We start from the raw sequence: 11,114 nt of genomic DNA, 5'->3' as shown, positions 1-11,114 counted from the left end.
ACACACAATCCGTCCTACCCGTTGCATTCTGGCCGCCTGATACTTCCTGCAGGCAATAGAAAGCTGATCCCTGACATGAAGCATCCAGCATAAACCACACAGCTCCCTGAAACAAACTTAATCAAAACAAATCATGTCAGCACCTAAAAAAAGATGCAAGATGATAAGTTAGATAAGAGTGCTATATTACTAATAGTGTGAATAGCATCCGAGTCCAGGTTTTTGTTCTCCATCTGTTTGAAGAATCCACCATGGCTGACAAACTTCCTCAAACCTTCTGGGAGAGCTTTTTCCTCTTCGACAGCCGATGGGTAACCGTACCTCGTCTTTATCTAAAAATGAACGGTGCCAAAGCATAACCACTTTGGAAGATGTAAAAATGAAAAAAATCCAAGAGTACCTTGAAGAGTAGATGCCTGGCACGGCGTAGATGACGAATGTACCACTGAGCAGCAGGGTGACAACAATGAGAGGACCTGAGGAGTAATAGCATCCTTTGGAGAACTCCGGACACTTTGTGACGTGTTGCAATCTCTGTAAGTTGCCCCGTTGGTCCTACTGGATCCTGGAAATGGTACGCAACGAATAAGTACACATGTACAGTAATAGTCATATATGTTTACAATGTACCTGTGTGTTTGGGGAAGGTTGAGGACAATAAAGAGGTGGGGAAGGCAAATACAGTCCACCGTGCACCAATGCGGGCAGGCCTGAGCACAGGTCCTTGGCTGAGTCCAATAAGAAGGTCAAGGGTGAAGACAACACATTCACACCAGCCATGACGGATGCCTTTAGGATCTCCTGGATGGACACCTGTAACAATGCCAAGTCTTCTCCTTCCAGAGGGTCTAGAGGTTTGAGACAAGATGCTAGCGGATAAGAGGCTTCACTGTCAATGAACATACTCAAAAACTAACCTATAAACTTCTTATCTGTGATATCCCTGAGCTCTTGAGTGTTATTGTCAAGTAGATGCTGCAACTCGGCTTGGAAAATACTCTCAGGGAGTAAAGCTTTCGGGAGGTGAAGCTCCTTTCTGTTAATCCTGTTTTTGAAAAGTAAACCACTCTCAGCTGTAGTGACAGGAAACTGAATCAATTGTTTCGCTCACACACTGACCGAGTGAAGTTCAATTGGTCAAGGCAGAGGTTTTTGTAGGCAAGGCTGACAGAGGCTGCTGTCTTCCAGTCGCCGAGATTGAACGCCAGCCAGGCGGTCTCTGGGAGCAGACCCCCAAGAAGGAGCAGGTCCATGGCGTAGTCCACTGTCCACTTCTCTGACATGTGCTGCTGGCGGACTGCTCGAGCCACCTCCTCCTGGCTGAGCGGCACCAAGCGTCCCACATTTGAGGCTGGCTCGAAACACAAAAAATTTCAATACAACATGAAGAAAAACACTAGTGAAGACTTCAAAGCAGGCGCAACAGCTTGAGAAAAAATACGAAAAACCTCTCAAACCTGCTGGCTAATTTCAGTTATGTTCAAAGGCAGACTTGATTGATTTTTAATGCCGGAAAATTCAATTAGTCAGGGCCTTAAGGGAATTCTCAACCGTATTATGTTGTCTAAGAGTAGGCCCGCTTTGAAAACCCCTGCTCTATTCTCAAACTGTGGTACAGGTACCATTACTGATACATGGGGTCATACTTGTCAACCTTGAGACCTCCGATTTCGGGAGGTTGGGGGTGGGGGGGGGGCGTGGTTGGGGCGGGGCTAAGAGGGGAGGAGTATATTTACAGCTAGAATTCACCAAGTCAAGTATTTCATATATATATATATATATATATATATATATATATATAAGAAATACTTGACTTTCAGTGAATTCTAGCTATATATATATATATATTTTATTTTATATATATATATATATATATATATATATATATATATATATATATATATATATATATATATATATATATATATATATATATATAAAAATAAAAGAAATACTTGAATTTCAGTATTCATTTATTCCAAAGACATGCACCTGGGGATAAGGTGATTGGCTACACTAAATTGGCCCTAGTGTGTGGATGTGAGTGTGAATGTTGTCTGTCTATCTGTGTTGGCCCTGCGATGAGGTGGCGACTTGTCCAGGGTGTACCCCGCCTTCCGCCCGATTGTAGCTGAGATAGGCTCCAGCGCCCCCCGCGACCCCAAAGGGAATAAGCGGTAGAAAATGGATGGATGGATTTATTTACACATATACACACACAACACTCATCTACTCATTGTTGAGTTAAGGGTTGAATTGTCCATCCTTGTTCTATTCTCTGTCACTATTTTTCCAACCATGCTGAACACCCTTTCGCAGGTACCCAGAAATGTTTCGTGTACCACCAAAAAAACTGAATCTCTGAAGACAGTATAAAAATCTGTGTTAAAGGTGTACAAATACTGTTTGTATAATAAGCATGTTATTTTTTTACAAATGAGGGTTAAGAGTTCAGTACTAAAAAAAAAGAAAAGAATGTGGCTTAAGTACAGTTTTTTAATCGAGCTGCTGCATTTTTTGGTTGTGTTGTTTATTTATTTTGAGTAACTTCTATACATTTCTAAAAGGGGAGGAATGTAATAGTGATCTATGTTTGTCTGTTGCCATCTCCTGGTGAATGTTGGCTATAGCGTACTGGGGTTACTTTTTGGTTGGCCAACGATTTACGTGGTGTTGCGCACCTGACGTCACTCAGGTCCGCATGGAGCTGGAGGGGGCGTGGCTTCCAGCTCCGCCTGAATTTCGGGAGATTTTCGGGAGAAAATTTGTCCCGGGAGGTTTTCGGGAGAGGCGCTGAATTTCGGGAGTCTCCCGGAAAATCCGGGAGAGTTGGCAAGTATGCATGGGCTCCATCTAGCGATACACAGGAACATCATAGATTTTTCTTCATAAAGATTTAATATAAGTCCATGCCCTATATCAAAATATATAATGCCAATTTCCTCTACTCTGGTATTTAAAAGATCTCCTTTCACACGAGTGGAAATAAAAAAAAATCTCTGTCTACATTCAAACACGTTCACAGGCTGTCATGCCTCTATCATTGTGAAGCAGAATTCACCAAGCGTTGGATTGTTCACCCACTAATAGGAAACGTGAGCTGGGATTGGATCGTCTTGAGACAGGTTAGTTTTATCCTACTGATAATGTGTTGTTGAAAGAGATATTGGCCAATCAGAAGCCTATAGAGGTAGTCACAGCTTTGGTCATGTACAATGATGTACAGTAACTTTAAAATCAACACACAATTACATTGAGCCCCCAACATTAATAAATTCTTAATCTCCCAGGTGTGTAAAGGGCACACACAAGCAAGAAATAAAACCACACACGAAGTCAAGAACTTCATAAGTTGTGTTCTGTTAACTAAGGCTTGAATCCATGTTGCAGATTTCTTATGACACAAGCCAAAAAGGTACATTTTACACTAATGAGTCTCTTAAACAAAATTATTTGCTGCCGTGTACTAGAGACCAAAACGCATATAAAATATGCTTTCTTTTTAAGTCTAAAAATTCCATCAGCCACCGATTAGGATCGGCTGATTTTCATGAAAATGTACGTGATCGGTATTGCCGATTAATGCCTTTTAATTCCGATCACAAACGCCGATCCCCTCTGGCTGACACTGTATTTTTAGTCCCCTGGCTGACAAAGCAGTTAGCAGGTAATTATGTCTCCATACACAGTGTGGAGCCGCTCCCTTAAGCTAATAATAATCACCTCCATTATGGCAAATAAACTGCATTTTTTAGTATTTTTAATATTATCATCATGTAACATTATCACTGGAGGACGAGGCGAAACATGTTACACGCCAAGAGTTAGTCAGCAGCAGTCATTATAATAGCTAAGCTAAAAGCCAATAAATAAGGGGTTAGTAAACTTTAAGAAGTCTAGATGGCACCGCGTTGGAGCCATACTTGCCAACTTTGAGACCTCCGATTTCGGGAGGTGGGGAGTTGGGGGCGGGGCGGGGCGTGGTTGGGGGCGTGGTTAAGAGGGGAGGAGTATATTGACAGCTAGAATTCACCAAGTCAAGTATTTCATATATTTATATATATATATATATATATATATATATATATATACATCCTGAAAATATGCAAACAAAACAGTGTTTGGATAATTGATACTTCAAACTTGCATAAATAAATATTAAGGAATATAACATAACTTGGCTTCTGAGAGCTTCAAAATGTAATGAATAAAATGCCAAAGTTGTTGATAAACAAGCAATTATTTTAATAATTAAATATGGTCATTTTAAATGAATTATTATGATAATTTAAAATTAATTATTTCAAATATGTTTATTTTAATGTATAATTCTATGGCTGGATGTAATAAGGAGTCAGAAAAAATAAAAAATAAAAATACAATTAATTTTGATGTTTTTAGCAAAATATAGTAAAAATGTATTTAGTTTTTTTTTTTTTTTTAATTAATAAATATATTTATTTTTAGGTAAGATAAACATAATAATACAATTTATCTCTAGTCTGGATGATTTAGTTCTTGTCAACCTGTTGTCCTCCCGTCAAAAAAGGCTGTTCTCACTCAGGTCCGCATGGAGCTGGAGGGGGCGTGGCCTCCTGCTCCGGCTGAAAATCGGGAGATTTTCGGGAGAATATTTGTCCCGGGAGGTTTTCGGGAGAGGCGCTGAATTTCGTGAGTCTCCCGGAAAATTCGGGAGGGTTGGCAAGTATGGTTGGAGCAGAAAAGCAGCTATTAACAGGAAATTAACAAGTAATAAGAGTCTAGAGAGAGGATAACAACTGTTGGTGTGTCAGCATTGTCACAGTCAGTGCACGACACGTAAGAGGAGGATCGATCCATAAATTGGTGGTGTCGATACTATGGCTAGTATCAGTATATCATCGATGCTAGAGTGATTAGGTCTATTTTTTTATTTGGTCAAAAAATACATTCTGTTCATGTTTACAAACTAAGGGAATAATTCCCTGAGAGCAAAAACCAAAGGATTTACTTCCATCCATCCATTTTCTACCGCTTGTCCCTTTTGGGGTCGCTGGAGCCTATCTCAGCTGCATTCGGGCGGAAGGCGGGGTACACCCTGGACAAGTCGCCACCTCATCACAGGGCCAACACAGATAGACAGACAACATTCACACACTAGGGCCAATTTAGTGTTGCCAATCAACCTATCCCCAGGTGCATGTCTTTGGAGGTGGGAGGAAGCAGGAGTACCCGGAGGGAACCCACGCAGTCACGGGGGGAACATGCAAACTCCACACAGAAAGATCCCCAGCCCAGGATTGAACTCAGGACTACTACTTGTCCTTAGTTATTATGTTGTTCAGCTATTGACTTTGTTTTGCTCAAATAATAGTATGTAAAAAATTAAAACAAATAACTAGTTTAGATATTGTTTGATATTGTTAAACTGTCAATAGCACCTGAAAATAAATACATTGAAAAATGGACAGTTAATACGATACCAATCGGCATCGGAATTGGCATCGGCCGATCTCACTCATGGATGATCGGAATTTGCAGCATTAAAGCCTGATAGGCACATCCCTAATTAAAATATACTGGGCAGAGCTGGGCAAATATTTTGACTCAGGGGCCACATTGAGATAAAAAAAAATGTGTCTGGTGGGCCAATGTGTATGTGTGTATAAATTATATACACACATTTAGCTGTAAAATCTGCTGTATAGTATATGGCAGGGGTCGGCAACCCGCGGCTCCGGAGCCGCATGCGGCTCTTTGATCACTCTGATGCGGCTCAGCAGCTTACTTGCTGTACCCCCCAATGTACCCGTGAAATTTCCGGATTTCATTGCCTCTCGCAGAAAACTTCCGGGATTATTATTCACCGATTTTCACCCTTACAGCTATAACAAGGGCGTGCCATGATTGTATAACATTTGGCGCCCTCTACATTCTGTATTAACAGCGTACCAGCCCAACACTTGATATACGCTATACATCTTCTGTTTGCACACGTATGTGACAGCAAGGCATACTTGGTCAACAGCCACACAGGTTACACTGACGGTGACCATATAATACAACTTTAACACTCTTACTAATAATGCGCCACACTTTGAACCAAAACCAAACAAGAATGACAAACACATTCCGGGAGAACATCTGCACCTTAACACAACATAAACACAACAGAACATACACCCAGAATCCCATGCAGCCCTGACTCTTCCGGGCTATATTATCAATCAATCATTATTTATATAGCCCTAAATCACAAGTGTCTCAAAGGGCTGCACAAGCCACAACGACATCCTCGGTACAAAGCCCACATAAGGGCAAGGAAAAACTCACCCCAGTGGGACGTCGATGTGAATGACTATGAGAAACCTTGGAGAGGACCGCATATGTGGGTAACCCCCCCCCTCTAGGGGAGACCGAAAGCAATGGATGTCGAGTGGGTCTGACATAATATTGTGAGAGTCCAGTCCATAGTGGATCCAACATAATAGTAAGAGTCCAGTCCATAGTGGGGCCAGCAGGACACCATCCCGAGCGGAGACGGGTCAGCAGCGCAGAGATGTTCCCAGCCGATGCACAGGCGAGCGGTCCACCCCGGGTCCCGACTCTGGACAGCCAGCACTTCATCCATGGCCATCGGACCTGTGCCCCCCCCCCTCAAGGAAAAGGGGAGCAGAGGAGAAAAGAAAAGAAACGGCAGATCAACTGGTCTAACAGGGGGGCTATTTAAAGGCTAGAGTATACAAATGAGTTTTAAGATGGGACTTAAATGCTTCTACTGAGGTAGCATCTCTAATTGTTACCGGGAGGGCATTCCATATTATAATAATATAATAATAATATAATACATATTATACACCCCTGCTACCACCAAACCTCGCCCGCGCCCCAACCCTGCTCCCTCACACATCAGCCCCCCCCCTCTCTGTGCGTCGGTTGAGGTGGGCGGGGTTTGGTAGCGGTGGTGTATAATGCATCCCGGAAGAGTTAGGGCTGCATGGGATTCTGGGTATTTGTCCTGTTGTGTTTATGTTGTGTTACGGTGCAGATGTTCTCCCGAAATGTGTTTGTCATTCTTGTTTGGTGTGGGTTCACAGTGTGGCGCATTATTAGTAAGAGTGTTAAAGTTTTTTTTATACCGCCACCGTCAGTGTAGCCTGTGTGGTTGTTGAACAAGTATGCCTTGCTGTCACCTACGTGAGCAAGCGGATGCCCAAACAACGTGTGGCTGATCAGGCACGCTGATTGTAGTGGGTATTATATGCTGTATCATCATGGCACGCATGACGCTGACAAGCGCCATTCATTTTGAACCCGCGTGACCCACCAGCTTTCAAATTCCATATAAAGGTGTGGGCAGCGTGTCTGAGATCCCTGGTTTATACATAGCACAAAGCAAAAAAAAATACTGTGTATGCAGTGTTATTTCATTTAAAAATTTAAAAAAAAATTGCGGCTCCCATTGTTTTCTATAATTTGTGAAACTCGTCAAAATGGCTCTTTGACTGGTAAAGGTTGCCGACCCCCGGTATATGGGTTTGGGTCCCTTTTTTTCAGGAACACTAATACCAAAAGTCACAATGTCCGATAGAGTTCTAAAAACGTTATGACAGACCACCTAAAAAAAACAGAATGGAATTTTACAGTTTTTTACTGAATGGGACAGCCAAAATGTACATGAAAATAAAGAAAGTGGGATTTACGCAAACAGGCTGGACAAGCTGGTTAGGAAGGCCAGTAACGTGGTGGGAGTGGAGCTAGACTCTCTGGCGGTGGTGTCAGAGAGGAGAAGTCTAGCAAAGCTCCTAGCCATTATGGACAACACCTCCCACCCACTACACTCGGACCTGGCGGAGAGAATGAGCACGTTCAGTGGAAGGCTCAGACTCCCAAAATGCAAACACGGAACGACACAGGAAGTCCTTCATACTGACAGCCATCAATCCAATCCAATCCAATCCACTTTATTTATATAGCACATTTAAACAACAAAATGTTTCCAAAGTGCTGCACAACAATATTAAACACAATTAAAAACAATATAAAATAAATATGATTTCAAAGGGTAAAACCAATTAAAACAGTAAATAGAAATCAAAATTTTAAAAACACAGAGGACAACAGAGGACCACACAACTCACGTAGTGTTAAAAGCCAGAGAATAAAAGTGGGTCTTAAGACGAGACTTAAAACACTCCACTGTGGGAGCAGTTCGAATATGGAGGGGCAGAGTGTTCCAGAGCTTAGGGCCGACCACAGAGAAGGCCCTGTCTCCCCTGGTTTTTAAGTCTCGTCTTGGACACCACGAGCTGGAGCTGGCTCTCGGACGTCAGAGCGCGCGCAGGATTGTACGTTTGGATGAGGTCCGAGATATACTGAGGTGCCAGTCCATGTAAAGCTTTAAAAACAAACAGCAAGGTTTTAAAATCAATTCTAAAATGAACAGGGAGCCAGTGCAAACTCTCAAGGATTGGGGTTATATGCTGGCGTCTCCTGGCCCCTGTTAAAAGTCGTGCTGCCGCATTCTGGACTAACTGCAACCGGGAGAGAGCTTTTTGGCTAATGCCAGCATAAAGTGCATTGCAGTAGTCCAGGCGACTTGAAATAAAAGCATGCACGACTTGTTCAAAAAGGTTATAAGATAAAAACGGTTTTACCTTATCAGACTGTACAATGCATATGTTCCTTTTTGACTGTACTTGAATGTATAATAGACTGTATTGATATTATTCACATGTGAATAATGCTGTATAATAGACTGTATTTATATTATTCACATGTAAAAAATACTTATGTGTTTGTTTATTGTGAGCGAACTGTGGTGCTGAATTTCCCCCAGGGATCAATAAAGTACTTTCTATTCTATTTACAATATTAACTATGAACAATAAAACACTGAATATTAACAACATATGAACATCACTCCTCTTTTACTTCTCAGACCAGCTCCTCGATAGTTGTGTATCTTTTACAATCAAGCAAAACACAGCAAGAATGTAAAAAACAGCAAAATGTGAATGCAGAGTGAAATGAACACCAACAATATGATATATTATCACGTAAAAATCTGCTACCGCATTTGTTTCTGACACACGTGTTTCGGGCTGCCTGCTCTGAGCTGCTGTGATGTAGATCACCGTAATAACTCGTAAAACACTCAAAAGCACAGATTTCGACCACTGAAATACTTTTTATAGTTCAAGACTTACGGTCATTTAAAAACAGCACTGCACATCATAATGGCGGCGACAGTTTTGATGTTAAAGGTCTAAAAAAATTATGTAGAACGTCCGATCTGGGCCGTATTTTGCCCAGGTCTGGTATACACATGTAGGAAATAAGACTCACTGAAATTAAATCCAAAGCAATTTTCTAAATTGTTATAACATGTGGAGGATAGCAAATGTGAAAAAATTCTAATGGTACTTGGTGTAAAAAGTTTGAGAAGCGCTGCACAGGCATGCTATCAACAAGCATCCGTCAAGACTGAGTGACAAGGTAGCATCCAATAGGATGAAACTTGCCACAGACACCATGAACTTCCTGCTACCAAGATAGTGCTATGGGAGCCAACACATGGGCACCGACCAAAAAAACGTCTTAAGCCAACATATGAAGAAGACTGCAGGAGTGGGGTGTGGAGTGGAGAGCACTACAGAACTGGCCGCAAGAATGGGAAACCTCAAAGAGTGGAATCTGCCTATGGCAGGGGTCGGCAACCTTTACCAGTCAAAGAGCCATTTTGACCAGTTTCACAAATTATAGAAAACAATGGGAGCCGCAAAAAATTTTGAAATTTTGAATGACATAACACTGCATACAAAGTTTTTTTTTTGCTTTGTGCTATGTATAAACCAGGGGTCTCAGACACGCTGCACACACATTTATATGGATTTTTTAAGCTGGTGCGGCACGCGGGTTTTAAATGAATAGCGCTTGTCAGCGTCGTGCGTGCCGTGATGGTACGGCATATAGCGCCTACTACAACCAGCGTGCCTGATCAGCCACATGTTGTATGGTGCTTCCGCTTGCTCTCATAGGTGACAGCAAGGCATACTTCTTCAACAACCACACAGGTTACACTGACGGTGGCGGTATAAAAAAAACTTTAACACTCTTACTAATAATGCGCCATACTGTGAACCCACACCAAACAAGAATGACAAACACATTTTGGGAGAACATCTGCACCGTAACACAACATAAACACAACAGGACAAATACCCAGAATCCCATGCAGCCCTAACTCTTCCGGGATACATTATACACCCCCGCTACCAAACCCCGCCCACCTCAACCGTCGCACAGAGAGAGGGGGGGGTTGATGTGTGAGGGAGCAGGGTTGGGGTAGGGGCGGGGTTTGGTGGTAGCAGGGGTGTATAATGTATCCCGGAAGAGTTAGGGCTGCATGGGATTCTGGGTGTTTGTTCTGTTGTGTTTATGTTGTGTTAAGGTGCAGATGTTCTCCCGAAATGTGTGTCATTCTTGTTTGGTTTTGGTTCAAAGTGTGGTGCATTATTAGTAAGAGTGTTAAAGTTGTTTTATATGGTCACCGTCAGTGTAACCTGTGTGGCTGTTGACCAAGTATGCCTTGCTGTCACGTACGTGTGCAAGCAGAAGATGCATATTGTATAACAAGTGTTAGGCTGGCACGCTGTTAATACAGATTGTAGAGGGCGCTAAATGTTGTAACATCATGGCATGCCCGCATTATAGCTGTAAGGGTGAAAATCGGTGAATATTTCTGCAAGATGCACTGAAATCCGGAAGTCTCACGGGAAAATTGGGGGGTTCAGCAAGTAGGCTGCTGAGCCGCATCAGAGTGATCAAAGAGCCGCATGCAGCTCTGGAGCCGCGGGTTGCCGACCCCTGGCCTATGGCAAACCCATCTGAGGACGACCCAATAAGGACTGCACTAGATTATGTTATACGTACCGTGAGGTAGATGTAGCGGTGGCAGGACGGCCACATTGTGCGCAGGCAGGATGTTAAGCGGCCGATTGGTAAAATAAGAGGCCATGAATCTCGCTAGAGCATGAATGACGGCGTAGACGGCGTCAATATGCAGGTTTGTCGGCAGAAGCGGGTCAGCTGCTAAGCACAAAAGTTAGATGACTAATGACATGAGGCTTAAC

The 11,114-nt window shown here is 42.5% G+C and overlaps 1 protein-coding gene across 3 annotated transcripts in view; it reads right to left on the bottom strand.

Moving 5' to 3' along the window:
• The window catches only part of cplane1 (ciliogenesis and planar polarity effector 1), a 75,991-nt gene that overhangs the window by 46,159 nt on the left and 18,718 nt on the right, over nt 1–11,114 (bottom strand). For 2 of the 3 annotated variants that reach the window (XM_061927111.2, XM_061927109.2), the window contains exons 15-21: nt 10,915–11,073; nt 1,120–1,351; nt 918–1,045; nt 631–848; nt 401–565; nt 191–332; nt 19–116 (exon numbers count right to left, since the gene is read on the bottom strand). In XM_061927111.2, the coding sequence (XP_061783095.1) occupies nt 19–116; nt 191–332; nt 401–565; nt 631–848; nt 918–1,045; nt 1,120–1,351; nt 10,915–11,073 (1,142 nt within the window). The remainder of the gene's footprint in view (nt 1–18; nt 117–190; nt 333–400; nt 566–630; nt 849–917; nt 1,046–1,119; nt 1,352–10,914; nt 11,074–11,114) is intronic. The other variant, XM_061927110.2, reaches the window with a different exon arrangement.

Source organism: Nerophis lumbriciformis, linkage group LG32, assembly GCF_033978685.3.
Source record: "Nerophis lumbriciformis linkage group LG32, RoL_Nlum_v2.1, whole genome shotgun sequence".
NCBI classification, from domain to species: Eukaryota; Metazoa; Chordata; class Actinopteri; order Syngnathiformes; family Syngnathidae; genus Nerophis; species Nerophis lumbriciformis.
Note: the sequence above shows the minus strand (reverse complement) of the source record. Positions and strands in the feature narration are given on the sequence as shown.